Genomic DNA, 17160 nt, shown 5'->3' with positions numbered 1-17160 from the left:
TGTGGGGGGGGGGGGGGGGGGGGTATGTATATATAAACCTGTAAAGGATAACTAAAATTTGCAGAGTAAAATGCAAAATGCAAGGTGGTGGTTGATTTGTATCACTGTAAAACATTCATCCTGTTTGATCAGTTACAGAAACTGGTATGATCATATGACAATAGATGTTAAAATGCGTTAAAAATGCAAGTTGATGTCCTCATATAAGCAAATAAAAATAACATTCGTTTTTCCCCATTCTGTTCATTTTTGTACAGTGTAAATAATCAAGTGAATGAATGAAGTTTGACCACAGCATATTTGTGAAAGTCTGCAGTACCATTTTATACCAATAACTAATAAAAACATTTAAAAGTTACAAAGGGTTCAAAAGGTCCTGAAGAGCAGGAATGACCCCTACGGGAGAACTGAGCACATAACTCGTCTTTCACAATAGTGTGCTGAATCTGTCTGCCACTTTTACTATTTCATCCACTTTGATTTGATTAAATAGACTTGACTTCAGTCTATTCTCTTGAGACAATGAATATTTTGCTCAGAAGCTTTACGTTATGATTTTTCCACACATTTGTAGAAACAAGCCCACTGCATTTTAGTCGCTCTACAGTCACAGGCTATATATAAAAATGATCTGCTGTAATGTTTTTTGAAACATATCAGGGACACATCCGGTGTGTTGTTTCTTCTCTGTAGATGGTCTGGGATGCCGGTACCGTTGTACAAGTCCCAGGGTTGTGGGAAGAGAGTTCTGTGGCTTTTATTGTGTGTCTGGACTGTGATATATGTACATGCAGGCAATCAGAGGCCAGTCTCATGTAAACGTCCTACTAACGCTTTTGTCTGACCTTCCCTTTAGTAATCTGAAGGCAACAGCAAGATTCAAAAGACTAGTTCATTTAGCTGGAGCCTTTTTAGTGTTGGCTGGACAACAAATCAGATGAGGGCCCCATATAAAAAAAATTTATATAATGAGAATAAAGTTGTAATATTTTGATAACAAAGTCAGAATTATGAGAATAAATCGTAGCAATACAAGAATAAAGTCTTATATGAGATTAAACTTGTAAAAATCTGAAAAGTCAAAATTGTGGGAATAAAGTCATAGCACTGTGAGTTTAAAGTAATATTTTGATAATAAAGTTTTAAAAAATTACAATAATAAGATCACATCAGTACAAGTCTTACACAAGATTAAAAAAGTCAAAATTAAAAGAATAAAGTCATAGCATTGTGAGATTAAAGTTGTACTATTTTCATTATGACAATAAAAAAGTATCAATTCAAGAATAAAGTCCTATACAAAATTAAAATTGTAATAAATTAAAAATGATAAGAATAAAGTCATATCAATACTAGAAGTCTTACAGCAACATGAGAATAAACTTAATATATTTTGAGAATTATGAGAATAGAGTTGCAGCATGTGAGATTAAAGTTGTAATATTTTGAGGGTAAAGTCAAAATTATGAGAATAAAGTTGTTGCAATACAAGAATAAAGTCTTGTGCAAGCTTGATCTTGTGATATTTTAAGAATAAAGTCAAAATTACGAAAATAAAGTTGTAGAATTATTAGATTAAGTCTGAATATTTTGATAACAAAGTCAGAATTATGAGAACAAATCGTAGCAATACAAGAATAAAGTCTTATATATTAAACTTGTAAAAATCTGAAAAGTCAAAATTGTGGGAATAAAGTCAACACTGAGTTTAAAGTAATATTTTGATAATAAAGTAAAAAATAAAATTCAATGATAAAATCACATTACTGATGAATAAAGTCTTACACACGATTAAAAAAGTTGAAATTAAAAGAATAAAGTCATAGCATTGTGAGATTAAAGATGTACTATTTTCATTATGACAATAAAAAAGTATCAATTCAAGAATAGTCCTATACAAAATTAAACTTGTAATAATCTGAGAATATAGTCAAATTTATGAGAATAAAATCATAGCATTGTGAGATATTAGTAATATTTTGATGATAAAGTAAAAATGATAAGAATAAAGTAATATCAATACTAGAAGTCTTACAGCAACACTAGAATAAACTTAATATATTTTGAGAATAATGAGAATAGAGTTGTAGCATGTGAGATTAAAGTTGTAATATTTATAAAGTAATTTTGACTTTAAATATTAAGATTATAATCTCATAATGCTACAACTATTTTCATAATTTGTAATTTACTCTCACAATATTATGACTTTATTACGACTTTATTAAGGCACTGAAAATACTGTCACACTTATTTATCATGCTTCACCAGTACAGAATATTTTTATTTTATTTTATTTTTTTATTACTATTTTTTAGAGTGCATTGCATCAATGTTCTGCCTTTAATTAAAATATAATTCCAGAGCTCTGTGATTAGATTTATATCTCATCTTTCTGTACCTGTTGAAACGGTTCAGGTATTTGTGAATTAGGTTATCAGCCGAGACGGCGAGTTTCCACCGGCAAAAACACCCATAAATACCTGGTTTACCTGTATCATAGTAAATGTGTCAGTATATGAGAGACACACAGACAATTAGACAGAGACACGCACTCGGTTTTGTTCGTAGGCGTTTGCGTCTCTTATAGGCTGAATGTATAGGCGTATCTCACATCTATAACAGAAAACAGATGTAAAGAGCAAATTCCACAGGTAGCTTTATATGGGGTCCTGCAGTGATTTTCATAGGTACGGATGAAAATACCATTAATTTAAAGCTCACTATAATTGCACTAATAACTTCATAATTACTGCACAAATAAAGTCTTGCAGAATGCATTTGCAGCTGATGTAGAGTGTGTTTAACTGTGTGTTTGTTGTGCATGCGAGTGACTGCAGGGTTTTCACTGTAAACATTGTGTTTTCAATGTGAAATGCTGACATTGTTCTCTGTTCCAGGTTCCAGAACGGCCCAGAGCATGAGAGAGAGAGATACAGAAGCTCTTTGTGCTTTATCACCGTTTGTGTGTTTGCTGTGACTTTTTTTTGTTTGTTTGTTTTTGGCTATAATTATTGATGGCTCTTTTCCAATCTTAAACCACAGATGGAAGACATTTAATATGCTGATTTGCTGCTCAAGAAACATTTCTGATTATTATCAATGTTGAAGCAGTTGTGCTGCTTCATTTTTTTTGTGGAAACCATCAGGATTTCTTAATTCTCTGGTGAATAGAATCAAAATGAGAGTATTTATTTTAAATAGAATCTTTTATCAAATTATAAATGTCTTTACTGTGACTTTTGATCAATTTAATGCATCCTTGCTGAATAAAACTTCTTAAAAAATGTATTTCTTAAGATAAATAAATAAATAAATAACAGTGATCCCAAACATTTGAGAGGTAGGCTATGTCTGTGTACGTGTCTTAGAATGATTTCTGAAGATCATGTGACACTGAAGACTGGAGAAATTATGCTGAAAATTCAGCTGCACATCATAGGAATACATTACATTTCACAATGTATTCACACAGAAAACAGCTATTTTAAATTGTAATGATATTTCACAATTTTAATGTATTTTAGTTAGAAAATGCAGCCTTGGTAACACCTTTTATTGATGATTCTGATGTTGTAATGTAGCATCAAAAATTGGCATTTTGTTTACAGTATACAGTGGGGTATAAAAGACTGTGACCACATTGAAATCTGAATATTTTATTGCATTGCATTGCATTTAAACCTGACAATAAAGTTTTAGAATTGAAAAGAAGACTAAGATAAGAACAAAAATTCCATTATTTAGGTGACTAATCAAATGTAATTTGAAGTAAATGAGAGTAGATTGAAGTAAATGAGTGTCATTGATCATGTGACTTTGTATAGATGTTCAAATGTTCTTGTGTTGAATCTTAAGATGCTGAAATCACACTTGAGGTTTTGTTCATGTTGAGGTGTGAAATGCAAAAGAAGATCATTTTTAGTAGTGATCTATAACTTTTGGACCCGACTATATGTATGTATGTATATGAAACCCCTTTGACCCAGATAAACTGATCCTGTCTTAACATGTAGTTTTAGGGGACAGGGCTGTATTTGTATTTGTGTGTGTGTGTGTGTGTGTGTGTGTGTGTGTGTGTGCGTGTAGCCTCTGGTTAAGAAGGAAACACACCCCCTCACAAACCTCTGTGCCAACTGTTGTATAACAAAGCTGTTAAATGAGAGGGGCCCTAAAACCCCACATTATTTATGCCCCTGTGTGTGCGTGTGTGTGTGTGTGTGTGTGTGTGTGTGTGTGTGTGTGTGTGTGTGTGTCTGTGTCTGTGTGTGTGTGTGTGTGCAATGAAAAGTGAGACCTGAATGGATGACATTAAGATTTAGATGTGTGTGCTGAGCATCCGGCACAGACGGACAATTGTATTGGAGCTTTGTGTGTGGTGTGTGTGTGTGGGTTTACATACAGTAGATGTAATTTGGAGACAAAACTGTCCCCACAATCTGAAAAAAAATCTGAAATCAGAAAACACTGTAAAATGATGGATTAATGCAAAACTGTAAATAAAAAAAGTTTTCTGTAGGGTTTGTGTTAGTTTGAATGATTGTAATGAACTGTTGGTATGTGCTCCTGTAGAGTGTTGGTGTTTGTTGGGGGGGGGGGGGGGCGTGTGTTTATGTAACGGGCTTCTGCTCTATATAAGCTCCTGCAGCGGGACTCTGCGCTCAGAATTCAGCTCTCGAGGCCCTGATTCCCACACACTCCAGACCGAGCTCTGCAGTAGCCATGGCAACCGCCCTGCTGGGATTGCTGGGAGTTTTGCTCTGTGCCCTTGCCGTCAGTTCTGAGGTCACGCCGCAGGCCGACTTCGACCTCAAGGGGGTAAGACTGCAAGACCTATATATTCAAATATAGGTTACAATAAAATTTAAGAGAAATCAATGTTTTTTTTTTGTTTGTTTACTTCTTTTATTTTTTTATATGTTACTATTTTTTACTATTTGTTACTATATATGTGTGTATGCATGCATATATATATATTTCATAAGTAAAGAATTTTTTATAACATTTTTGTATGCGTTTTTATATTTCAGAACTTGTATCAAACATTAAATGTATAATTCAGAAATGATCAAAAATTGTGGAACTTTTTTTGTATCTATTTGGGTAGTTAAAATAAATGTATTTTTTTTACTTCTAGATTTTAGGTTCAACAGAAAATGTGTATTTTAGGTGCTTTAGTGTCAGGGCAGCTACTTATTCATACATTCATATTTTATTTATTTTAGTTTTTGTTGCACAAAAACTTGTATCAACATTCAATTTATAATTTAGAAATGCTTACAATTCTGAATAGCTTAAAAATGACTATTGGAGTAGTTAAAATGTTTGTATTTTTCAGCGTGTATATTTTGGGTGCTTTAGTGTCATTGCAGCTGCCCATTTATTTCAAGCATAAATACATAATAAATAAATATTTTTTGCATGACTTTTTATATTACAAAACGTGTATCAAACATTACATTCTTAATTTAGAAATGCTCAAAAAAAAAATTATGGCACTTTTAACTGTATTGTTTCTGTCAACAGGAAGTGTATGTTTTCGTCATGGCTGCTATATGCAAAAAAATAAAATATTAATATAAATATTTCATATATTTGCTGCATAACATATATAGTTTTATATGACAAAACATGCATCAAACATTAAATGAATAATTTAGAACTTTGAACTATATTTTTTGTAAACTAGGTTTTCAGCTTTAACAGAAAGTGTATATTTTGGGTGTTTAGTGACCTGCAGCTACACAGTGTTGACGTGTGTCCTTCTCACAGGTGGCTGGGAAATGGTACCTGATTGGTTTTGCCACCAATGCCGAGTGGTTTGTCGCCCGCAAGGCGAACATGAAGATGGGCATCGCCATGCTGACGCCGACTGATGAAGATCTGGAGATGGCATATTCCAGTCTCAAGTAAGACAAACTGATCACTAAAAAAAAGAGATTAATTAACTATTAATAAAATCTTCTCATGTGGTATGATTTTAACCTTTAATCCATCCTGTTTTTCCAGTCCTGATGGCACATGCTGGAGAATGACCCATCTGGCTCAAAAGACGGATATTCCAGGGAAATTCAGCTTCCGCAGTGAAAGTAAGGAAGATAGTGTTCATCTAGACATGAAACACGATTTATTCAGGATTCAGACGGGAAATGATGTGTTTCCTCAGGCTGGGAGACTGACAATGACATGCGTGTTGTTGATGTGAAGTATGATGAATATGCTTTGATCCACACCATCAAGACCAAAGCCAACTCCACCACGCTTCTCAACAAACTCTACGGTAATTAACTCCTCTTTCAAATTGAGCATTTTCATTTTTAGCAGGTTTTGAATCTAGGCCTCTTCACATAAAAACTAAAGACAACTATAGACTTCAGTCAGATTAGATATTGAATTTAACGCTGATGAAAATGAGGCTGTGAGGAATAGACCTCCCCATATGGCAAAAAAATAAATAAATCTGGACAAAATATATGCTGTAAGCAATTATGTTAAATGCGAGATCAAAACTAGATTAATAATAATTCATTAATGTTTTTTTTTTGTTTATATTTAAAAAAAAATTCAAATGTGTTCACACGTGTTATAGACAACAAAAAACATTCTCTTCAAATGTCAAGTATTTTATTGGATTGAAAATTTGGCAAAAAATTATTTATGGAGGGCAAAATATATTTTCAAAAATATAAAAATGTATTGGCCAAATGTAAATATATTTTGAAACCTATTTTAGCAAATATGTAGTAGTAGTATTAGCATTAGTATTATATTTCTTGCCCCTGAAATACATTTTTTATTTTGCTATGAGGGTTGAAACTAAATATATTTTCAATTTTTGTATTTATTTAGCTTGTGTTTAAAACATATTTTGGTCAGGATAATTATATTTTCTTGCTGTATTGGAGCTCAGGTCCATTAAATAATATTACCAGATACAATTAACTTTAACTAGAGAATTAACAATATAAAAAAAGCATTTATTAATCTTAGTTAATGTTCACAAATGAACCTTACTTTCATTTTCAGCTGACTGAATCTCTCTTAATCACCTCAATACATTTTAATATAAAACACCCAATTGTTCCTGATGGATAAAATGAAGCTCACCAATTTTCTCGTTTCACTGAAATATTACAAAGGTTAAATGGATTATGAAGCCGTTTCTTATGAGCTTAAATCTCATGTTCCTCAGCCTGTGATGTGTGCTGTGAAAAACGTTGTGAAAAGCATCAGCACTGATGCACTGATTCTGAATTGTTCTCGTGACATTTGTGAAGGCCGAACCCCAGACCTGAGCCAGGACGTCCTGGACAAGTTCACTGACTTTTCTCTGGAGCAAGGCATTCTGCCTGAGAACATCGCCATCCTGCCTACAAATGGTAAAACTGTTAAAACCACTCTTATAAACACTAAATATGAGTGTATCCAGGCCTGACGTGAGCATCTTTTCTCTCCAGACGAGTGCCCCTGATGTGCTGATGTGAAGCTCCTCTCTGAATCCTGACTGACTGAATTATTATGACTGTAGTGAATCATTTAAAGTGCCTCTAGTGTTTTCTGCTCTCAGTATCAGTCCTTTTACCCTCTAAGTTCTTTCCATCATTTCTTCTTATTTCTTCATGAGTTTGGACCAATAAAATCTTTTGTGAATCTGTTTTGAGGCATTTAAATTGTGATTTTTATGTATTTAGCTTGTTAACTGTCAGTCATAGAAAATGACACTGAAAGTGTTGTAAATATTGAATGCTTTGGAGCATTTGGTCTCTTTTTAAAGACATTTGGGAGATTGTTGTAGAAGTGAAATGCTATAAAAGTGAAAAGTTTATGAAAACATAAAATATAAAAAGTCTTCATAAAATTGGTTTCAAGCATATACGCAGCAGGGATATAATAGTTAACTAAAACTAAACTTTTTTTTTTTTTTTAAGAAACGTTAACTGAAATAAAGTATGAAATATAAATATTTCAGCTAGTTGCCAAGGCTTTACTTAACCAAAATAAATAAATGTATAATAGATAAAATACTATAAAAATAAGTATCAAAACTATAGTTAAGTAAACAAGTTTATAAAAAATATATTTTTTAATTGTTTTGATATAATTTCATAATATACAAATTAATAAAAGTGATTATAAAAATTAAGAATGTTATATCATATTTTAAAACCACAATAAAAATGAATATGAAATAATAAAAATGACAAAAAAATTACAAATATGAAAAACTAATAAAAATAACAAAAACACAACAAAAATACTAAAACTAAAATTATAACTAAAACAACATTAAAATAAATCTTAAAAACTTTAAATAAACTTTAACTGAAATAAAAAGTAAAATACATATTTAAAACAAAAAAAAAAACTTATTTCAGCTAGTTGCCAACATTTCTCGTTTTAGTTTACCATAATGTACTAAAATCACTAAAAAAATATCTGTATAGACATTTATATAGACTTACACAACTAATGACAAAAACATGACAAAATTACTAAAACGTTCCAAATTAAAACAGAAAATTCAAAATATTAATAAAAACTAGTATCTGTAACATCTCAATGACACCAAAATAACACACATTACACTGTAAATACACAACTTTTAAAGATACTGAGAAATAATTTCCTGAATAAATAAACCTTTTTTATTAAAAAAGCTTGTAAAATTGTATACCTTGAATTCAAGGTAAATCGCTTTAGCCAAAAGCATCTACCGCATGAATAAATGTAAAGGGGAATGCTCATTATATCCCATATAAAAAGACCTCTAAAACGTTGTGCACTTACAGACAACTGCCTTTCCATAATGAAGAACAGAGGATGCAGGAAAATACTTTGCCTTTTATTTCCTTTTTTATCATTTTTTAAACAAATGTGAAGATACATCCATGACAACACAAAGTTCTGAAGTCCTCTTTCCGAAGTGTTTACATCTACACGCTCTCTTTACAGATCTGTGTACAAAACAATAAGTTATAGTCCCATAGATTCCTACTTACATTTAACTATACAACAAAGTTTAAACGGTGACCAAATAAATATCTGCAGTATAAAAATGATCACGGAGAGAGAGAGAGAGAGAGGTGCTTCCCTTCCCGACCGATGGCATCGTTTTTGCTGATCACTGCTAATGTTCGGACACAAAGAGAGGCTGTTTCAGTGCTTCGAGGTCGAGTTCCTCTGGAAACCTCTGGCCAATCACATGCAAAGCTGGATATGACATCATCCATCACAGGTTAGTGGAATTGTGACCCGAATAAGCGTAATTTGATTCGATTTATGTTACGCACAAACACAAAACAGCGCATTTCCAACACGACTCGCCTTGTCGATTCCAGCTTTTTGTCACGTTTTGGTAACGAGTAAAGGATGCCAGCCTAGTACACGCTTTCAGTGAGGTCTGACAGCGACTGTTAAGACAATTAGTGGGTATTAGTGTGTATTTGCATTGACTGCATGTGAACAGTACCATCACTATGAAGTCGCCAAGACGAGACTATTGGTTATTGGCAACGGCAAACATATCTGATGCATTGCTTTGAGTATAAACCAGAAAAATCATCAACCATAATCATACATACGCATACAGATCATTTGTAATCTCCTCGTAGCTGTCCTTTTCCAAACGAAACTCATACTGCATGTTGTGGATAAATTGGCCTGATAACTTATCAATAAAGTTATCAAACATGATTTTGGTACACATAATTGGCATACTGAATCTAATATAGTGTATGTTTAGAATTCATATGGCCGAGTCTCAAAAAAGATACATGCTCTGGTCAAATTTCACCCCAAAAACGAAAGAAATTCAAATAATTAATTATATTTTGAGTGTTGCATTGTGATGTTGACTTGTGTATTTTTACATTTATTTTATACATCAGTAGTAAAATTTTAAATACTCATCGTGTAGCAATAAATATTTTTTATTTGATTTTTATACTAAAATTGGTGTAGAAATAATTTTCACTCAGATTTTGCAAGTAAATTGCACATATTTGCAAAAAATGTTGAAAATAACACATTGAAGTAAATGTGAAATGTTGAAGTATCAATACAGTGGAAATTTGTATTTTTTTGAAAGATGTAAATAAAACATCAATTACCAGAGTATTGATAGTCTGTCTACTTCACCGGTTCGGTGTGTTACTTGCTGTTTCTTTGTAATTAATGGTGAAAAGAGTGGAAATTGTTTTTACATAAAAAATTTTTAGTGTAGGTGCTATTTTTAATTCCAATTCATTTTCCGATGGTTATTTACATTGCTGTAACATAAAAAATGTTTACTGCAATACAATGATTTGTATTTAATTTAGCATACAAGTAGAAAAAACTGCTATTATGTTGTTGTTTTTCTCTTGATTTTGGGGTTTAAGATTTGACCCAGACACGCTCTTTACATGGGCTTTACCCATTTACTTCACATCTCTGTGTTCCCATACATCCAAGTGAAATGCATTTAAGTCAACATGAGAAAACATTTACCTTTGCATGATTAAAATCTGTCCTATTAGCGCAGAATTCAAGCTTTCTTATAATTACACAGACTAAAGGGGTTATCTGGTCTCTGGTCTCTGGAGATCTGATGCTTTATGCCAGAGATGCTTTATAAATGAGCTGCATGGACTCAATCCAGGAAGTTAAAAAAAATCAAAACGAAATTTAGTAAATCTTTTTTTAAAAATTACATGAATGGCTTTTTTTCATACAAGGTGAACTATTCCTTTCAAACATATTGGTCATTACAGATGACGCTGCATCTGTTTTTCCCTCATCATCGTCATCAGATCAGATGCAATTTTTGCGATTATTAAGTCAAGTCAAGTCACCTTTATTTATATAGCGCTTTTAACAATACAGATTGTGTCAAAGCAACTGAACAGCATTAATTAGGAAAATAGTGTGTCAATAATGCAAAATGACAATAGTAAACACTAATTTTTCAGTTTATTAAAGGTTTGGGAGACCAGATATTCCCTATAACCTCGTCCTGATCACACACGCGTTGCAAAATAAGGCAATGTCCTTACTGCCAATGGAAAACAGCCTGATACCTTTCTGACGTGTTTCTGAAAATTAAAAACATTTCCTGGTGTCCATGTTTTCAAACAGCTATCTATCAGACGGACATGCTAATAAACTGCGAGACTGATATCAATCACATTGTCCTATATTCATAAAGCATTTCAGAGAGGTTACGTTAGCTACTCGATGACTCTGAAATGCTTGAAGAATATGCACCTGATCCCAGAGGCTGGATGCACGTTAGTAGATGACAAAACCAAACTGAAATGCACTGAAAAACATAAAACATCTACAGGTAAAGGAATAGTCCGGCCAAAATGAAAAATGTCATTATTTACTCACCCTCTAGTTGTGCGCTTTTATTATTATTCATTTCTAAAGCGGAGGGGAAGATTTTCAATGAACAACAACATAAATTTGGGTCTGTCCTCGCACAAGTATATCATACGACTTCAGAAGATCTGGAACATAATCCACAAGTATTTTAATATTTATAATACATTATTATAATGATAATACTATAACAAAGAAAATTTGTGAAATAATTTTTTTTCTTTTACGTTCCTTTGCAAAAAAATCAGTCAAACTAATTTTAAACAACATGAGGGCGAGTAAATTATTTTCACATTTTAAATTTTAGAGTGAACTGTTCCTTTAAAGGGATATTTCACCCAAAAAACTATTTTCTGTCATCATTTACGATGTTCCAAATGTGTATGACTTTCTTTCTATTGTGGAACACAAAAGAAGATATTTTGAAGAATGCCAGTAGCTAAACAGTTTCCGCTCCTATTAACTTCCATTGTATGAACAAAAGATAGAATGGAAGTCAATGGAAACCGAAAGAGTATGGCTACCCAAATTCTTCAAAATATCTTTTTTTGTGTTACAATGGACGTCAATGGGAACCAAAACAGTTTAGTTATTTCCATTGGAAGTCAATGGGAACTGAAACTGTTCGGTTACCAACACTATTCAAAATATCTTAATTTGTGTTCCAGTAGAATAGAAGTCAATGGGAACCAAATCTGTTTGGATGCAAACAAAGAAATGCCTACAGGTTTGAAAAGCACACGAGGGTGAATAAATGACGACAGAATTTTTGTTTTTGGCTGAACTGTTCCTTTAAGACTGGAGACCATGTGATCATAAACAACATGAAAGCACTTCCAGCCTGTGTCACTAAATCCTATTCTCTCGCACACAAACACAACACTGCTATGCATGAGGGGTCTTGGTAAGAAGCCCAATACAGAGGTTGTCAAAACATGAGGGATGGTGATTTCCAGTCACTTGCTGTTTAGTGTGTTTACGGAAGTGAGCGGAGAAATAGGAGGAGCTCATTCTGCCGGCACCATGTCTTTATGGTGCCTCATAATGTGCTGGTTTTTCTCCGAAGGTCTCCGGAAGCCCTTCGAACAGTACTGACAGCGATGCGGATAGTCCTTAGTATGGATGGAAATAACGTGTCTTTTGAAGCCAGACGCATCTCCCGTGCTGTAGTCGCAATACTGACACTGATACACTCTCCGTTCTCGCGGACCCTTCGCGCCGCTGGATTTCTTTACAGCGGGCGCTGCTAACTGCGCCGCACCTATAGTCCTCTTGGGGGCGGGCTTTTCTGTGGGCGGGGCTTGCGGCGGCAACGCCTGCGTGGGCGGAGTCGGCGACTGCGCCGGCTGCTGCTGCTGTTCCTTAGTGTGAACGGACAAGATATGGCGGCTGAGAACGAACGGGTCTGCGATCTTGAAGTTGCAGTGGCGGCACTGGTGCAGTTTCTTGGCTTTATGCGACGCCGAGTGTTTCTTAAGCTCGGACGGCCGGTGGAAGCCTTTCTCGCAGACGGCGCATTTATGCGGGTAGTCTTTAGTGTGCACGGAAATGACGTGCCGCTTAAGGTCGCTGGAGTTGGAGCTGCGATGGTCGCAGTGGCTGCACTGGTGTCCCCGAGCGTCCTCGTGTGTGGCTGCGTGCTGCGTCAGCTCGTCTTCCTCGCCGAAGGTCTGGCCGCAGCGCTCGCAGCAAAACGGCAGTTCGTGGCTGTGCTTCGTCTTCATGTGCGTCTTCAGATTGGACGAGTCGGCCGATTTGTAATCGCAGTACATGCACGAGTACGGCTTCTCGCCGGTGTGCGTGCGCATGTGTTTCTTTAGCTCCGACGGATGGCGGAAACCCTTGCCGCATTCCACACAAATGTGCGGGAAGCTCTTACTGTGCACCGCCAGCAGGTGGCGATTGAGCAGCCCTTGCTCGGCAGTCTCATAATCGCAAAACTTGCATTTGTGCGTCTTGTTCGCGGCAGCGGGAGGAAGCGGTGACGCGATGGCCGTGGGCGATTTCTGCTCCTGGTGGTGGTGCTGGAGACGGTGCGAGAACAGCGCCGCCTGCTGGTGGAACTCCTTACCGCAGGTCTCGCATTCGAACGGCACTTTGTTGCTGAGCGCGTGCACCTCCATGTGGTTGTGGAGACTGGCTTTTTTGTTGGTGGTGAAGTCGCAGTCCGTGCACTGGTACTTTTTGCGACTCAACACGTCCTGGTGGTGGTTGCGAGTGTGACGCTTGAGGAAGCCGCGGGATTTGAATTTCTTGCCGCACAGCATGCAGGGGTAGACGGTCAGAGGCTGTCCATACGGACCAATGATGATCGCTGGAGGGAAATGAGAGGAGATAGAAAAGGATAATGAGAGGATAAAAGAGAATCAGTTTTGTAGCCAATAGCTGATATAATGCAATATGCAACTAGCGGTGTTAAATAAAACTATTAAAAACATTACTGTTAATTGAAATACAAAAGCTAAACTAAAATGTTTGCAAGGCAACATTTCTAACTTTCGCTTAGTTTAATTTGAAGCACTAAAATTGGTAAAATCATTAAAATTACTAACTGGAAATAAATAAACTAAAACAGAAACTAAATGAAATCATATATATATAAGAAAAATAAAAACTGAAATAGAAATAAATGGCCGTTTAAAAAACAACAACAACATTACAAAAATCAAAATTAAAACTGAAAATACAAAAAATGCAGCTGATATAATACAGATACGAGCAGGTTTACTGTCGTTAACTATAACTTTTTTGTTCATTGGAATAAAGGTGAAGAAAAATAAAATATAATAGTAGATGAAAATACAAAATATCACTAAAAATTTAAAAATGAAAGTATAATGATACTAAAATAATACTGGATACAACAAATGAGACACTCAAAACTGCTGAAATAAAATGACAATTTAACATTTACAAATTATTAAATTCACTGAAAATTATTTGAAAACAAAACAAACATCAAGGTAAAAATGTCTATATTTGTATATTGGCAAAAATGTATATTTCTCTTCACTTTTCACTTTTAACTTTTAATCATCATTTTCATCATCACGAGTTCATTTGAAATGGTCCTTCAGCGTGATGCATAATGCTATAAACATCATATGTAATCTGCCATTATCTGTAAAGCTTAGCACTTTCAAAGCAATTCTACAAAACCTAAGATTTATTAATTAAGTTAGTGAGAGGTGAGCGTGCTGATACCTGTTTGGACCTGTCGGGGTTCAGCTCGTCTCTTGTTCTTGCCGTGTTGCCGGTTGAGTTTGTCCAGTGCATCCGACTCGTCAATGTGCAGTAATGCGCTCGCTGCTCCGTTCCGGTTCTCACAGCCCTCATCCGCACCTGCTTACCAAACACACATGAGCATATTCAAAATCATTTAGCATTAGAAGAAACATCCTAATAAATGCAAAACCACAACTTTATTATAGTTCAAAATACATATGTGACCCTGGAGCACAAAACCAGTCTTAAGTAGCACAGGTATATTTGTAGCAATAGCCAACAATACATATCGGTCAAAATTATTTTTCTTTTATGCCAAAAATCATTAGGATATTAAGTCAAGATCATGTTCCATAAAGATACTTTGTAAATTTCTTACCATGAATATATCAAAACTTAATTTTTGATTAGTAATATGCATGGCTAAGAACTTCATTTGGACAACTTTAAAGGTGATTTTCTCAATATTTACATTTTTTTGCACCCTCAGATTCCAGATTTTCAAATAGTTGTATCTCGGCCAAATATTGTCCTATCCTAACAAACCATACCATACATCAATGGAATCCAGTGTTTCTAGTTTAACTTGACGTACTATATAATAACTAAAACTAAAAATTAATAAAAACCATATGGACAAAAACACAAAACTACTAAAAATTACAAAACACACAATAAAAATACTAAAACAGAAAATATGAAAATAAAAACTACATCAAAACATTATTTAAAAATACTATTTCAGTGATACCAAAAATAACACTGATTTTGAATCAAATCGAGATCAGAATCGAATCAAAAGCTTGTGATTCAAAATCGAATCGTGAAATTTGTGTCAGTACTCAGGCCTACATTTCATAACGCCCATATGCATGTAGTGTGTTGTTTGTAGTTAATAGACTCTATTTAGTGGGGCTGTGACGATAAATCGATGCAGAATCGATTTGTGGATGGATTCTGAGATCTTCTGAATGCACCACGATTCTCTCTGGAATCGATTCTGAGCTTAGATTTTAACAGCACATGGTGCTCTAATCTAGTTTTTATCCGCACACTCAAATGCTCATGAAGAAGAGCGCTTGTGCGTTCGGCTGAGTCATGTAATTTCACCTCGGCTCAGAATGCTTTTATGGCGCGAGATTAATGTAAACAGCCCACTGTGAACACCCTTGTAATTCGCATGTAAGGATTTGGAAACTAGCAGAGTACGGCTGTATGCAGTGTCAAAACTAAGCTCAGAATCGTCTCGAGAAAGAATCGCGATGCATTCGGAAAATCTCAGAATCGATGCCGAATCATTTCTCGATTCATCGATTTATTTTCCCAGCCCAACCGTTTAGGCTGCAGTTATACTACATGATCTGGATTTGTAAGGTCAGTGAAATGCAGACTCCTGACCGTATGCAGCGGCCCACGCGACGGGCATGAAGTCCTTGCTGAGGGCAGTGCTGTCATACGGTCTGTCGTGAGGAACCGGCTCCTCTCCTCCAACCACCACCTCCATGTACACCTCATCCGAGAGCTTAGACCCGCCTGTGCACAAAACACCACAAACTGCACATAAACTATGGATAAACACACAATAACAGCGTCTAAAACTACATCGTGACATTAACGATGACATCCACCACACAAGTCTCATGCCGTTTCAATGCTTCAAATCAGAGTTTCATCTTTGAAAAGCTATTATTGCATTTTGCAGCTTAAAAATCAGAGAGGAGTACATTTGGGACAATGATAACTACATTTTCAAAACTGGAACCAAACGAATCAGACATTCAGAAACATGTGCTCCTCGATGTCTACAGTGGCTGCAGTGCTGGTTTGACATGTTCCCCTGAAGTTACATAATTTGACATTTGTAGCACAGAAAGAGCAAAGCGCTTTGAGCAAAAACTAAATGTTTATTTGAGCTTCTGCAGCCAATATCAAGCAAACATGTTATTGTATGGTTATATCAGTGTGAATCACTTTATAGATTTCTCACCATCAGTCTGTGTGTGATGAGCGTCTCCCACAGACATGTAGACCATCTTCTCTCTCAGCGGCCGGACCACAGGCTCAGCCAGAGCCACCGCCTCGTTCTCACCGAGATCCACCGCCTCTCCTACACACAGATACAGCGCTAAACAACCAGTCCTATTATTGGACTACATCCTCATCTCAAGCTATTAAAGGGGTCATATGATGCGATTTCAATTTTTCCTTTTTCTTTGGAATATCCGCTTCGTCATGCCTAGAGCTGATCTGTGCTGGTCGCTGAGGGAATACATCAACTTTCACCGTGGACGAAGCGAAATCCAGCCCGGGGTCCGTCACATGTGGTTGCCGCTCATTCGTCGGATCCGCCGGGCGCGCCGTTCGCGACCCCGCCACCTCAGCTCACTCTATTACGGCCTCAGCGCATGCTAAGCCGGGGCTTCCCCTCACGCTAGGCCGCTGTGTTTTTCGTTGTGAAAGCGAAACTACATTGTTTGGACTTCCAAAAGAGGACACGACTACAAATCAGTGGTTAAGTTGTATTTACAACACTGTTCCAGAACAGTTCAACCCAAATATCCAGATGTGTGCAGC

The 17160-nt window shown here is 35.6% G+C and overlaps 2 protein-coding genes across 3 annotated transcripts in view; one reads left to right on the top strand and one right to left on the bottom strand.

The window, feature by feature from the left end:
- Window positions 1-4650: 4650 nt before the first annotated feature.
- Window positions 4651-7655, top strand: LOC107665866 (lipocalin-like). Its single transcript, XM_016456956.1, has 6 exons — window positions 4651-4818; window positions 5773-5909; window positions 6010-6089; window positions 6167-6280; window positions 7278-7379; window positions 7458-7655. Exons 1-6 carry the CDS (start codon window positions 4723-4725, stop codon window positions 7469-7471), a joined length of 543 nt encoding a protein of 180 aa, XP_016312442.1. The 5' UTR covers window positions 4651-4722; the 3' UTR covers window positions 7472-7655.
- A 4337-nt stretch (window positions 7656-11992) lies between these two features.
- The window catches only part of LOC107665727 (zinc finger Y-chromosomal protein 1-like), a 10894-nt gene continuing 5726 nt past the window's right edge, over window positions 11993-17160 (bottom strand). For both annotated transcript variants that reach the window (XM_016456842.1, XM_016456768.1), the window contains 4 exons: window positions 16574-16693; window positions 15985-16119; window positions 14566-14703; window positions 11993-13675 (listed from right to left, as the gene is read on the bottom strand). In XM_016456842.1, coding sequence (XP_016312328.1) covers window positions 12369-13675; window positions 14566-14703; window positions 15985-16119; window positions 16574-16693 — 1700 coding nt within the window. In that variant the 3' untranslated portion in view covers window positions 11993-12368. The remainder of the gene's footprint in view (window positions 13676-14565; window positions 14704-15984; window positions 16120-16573; window positions 16694-17160) is intronic.

Source organism: Sinocyclocheilus anshuiensis, unplaced genomic scaffold (genome assembly GCF_001515605.1).
Source record: "Sinocyclocheilus anshuiensis isolate Anshui unplaced genomic scaffold, SAMN03320099.WGS_v1.1 scaffold245, whole genome shotgun sequence".
NCBI classification, from domain to species: Eukaryota; Metazoa; Chordata; class Actinopteri; order Cypriniformes; family Cyprinidae; genus Sinocyclocheilus; species Sinocyclocheilus anshuiensis.
The sequence above is the reverse complement of the archived record's forward strand: the minus strand, read 5'-3'. Positions and strand labels throughout refer to the sequence as shown.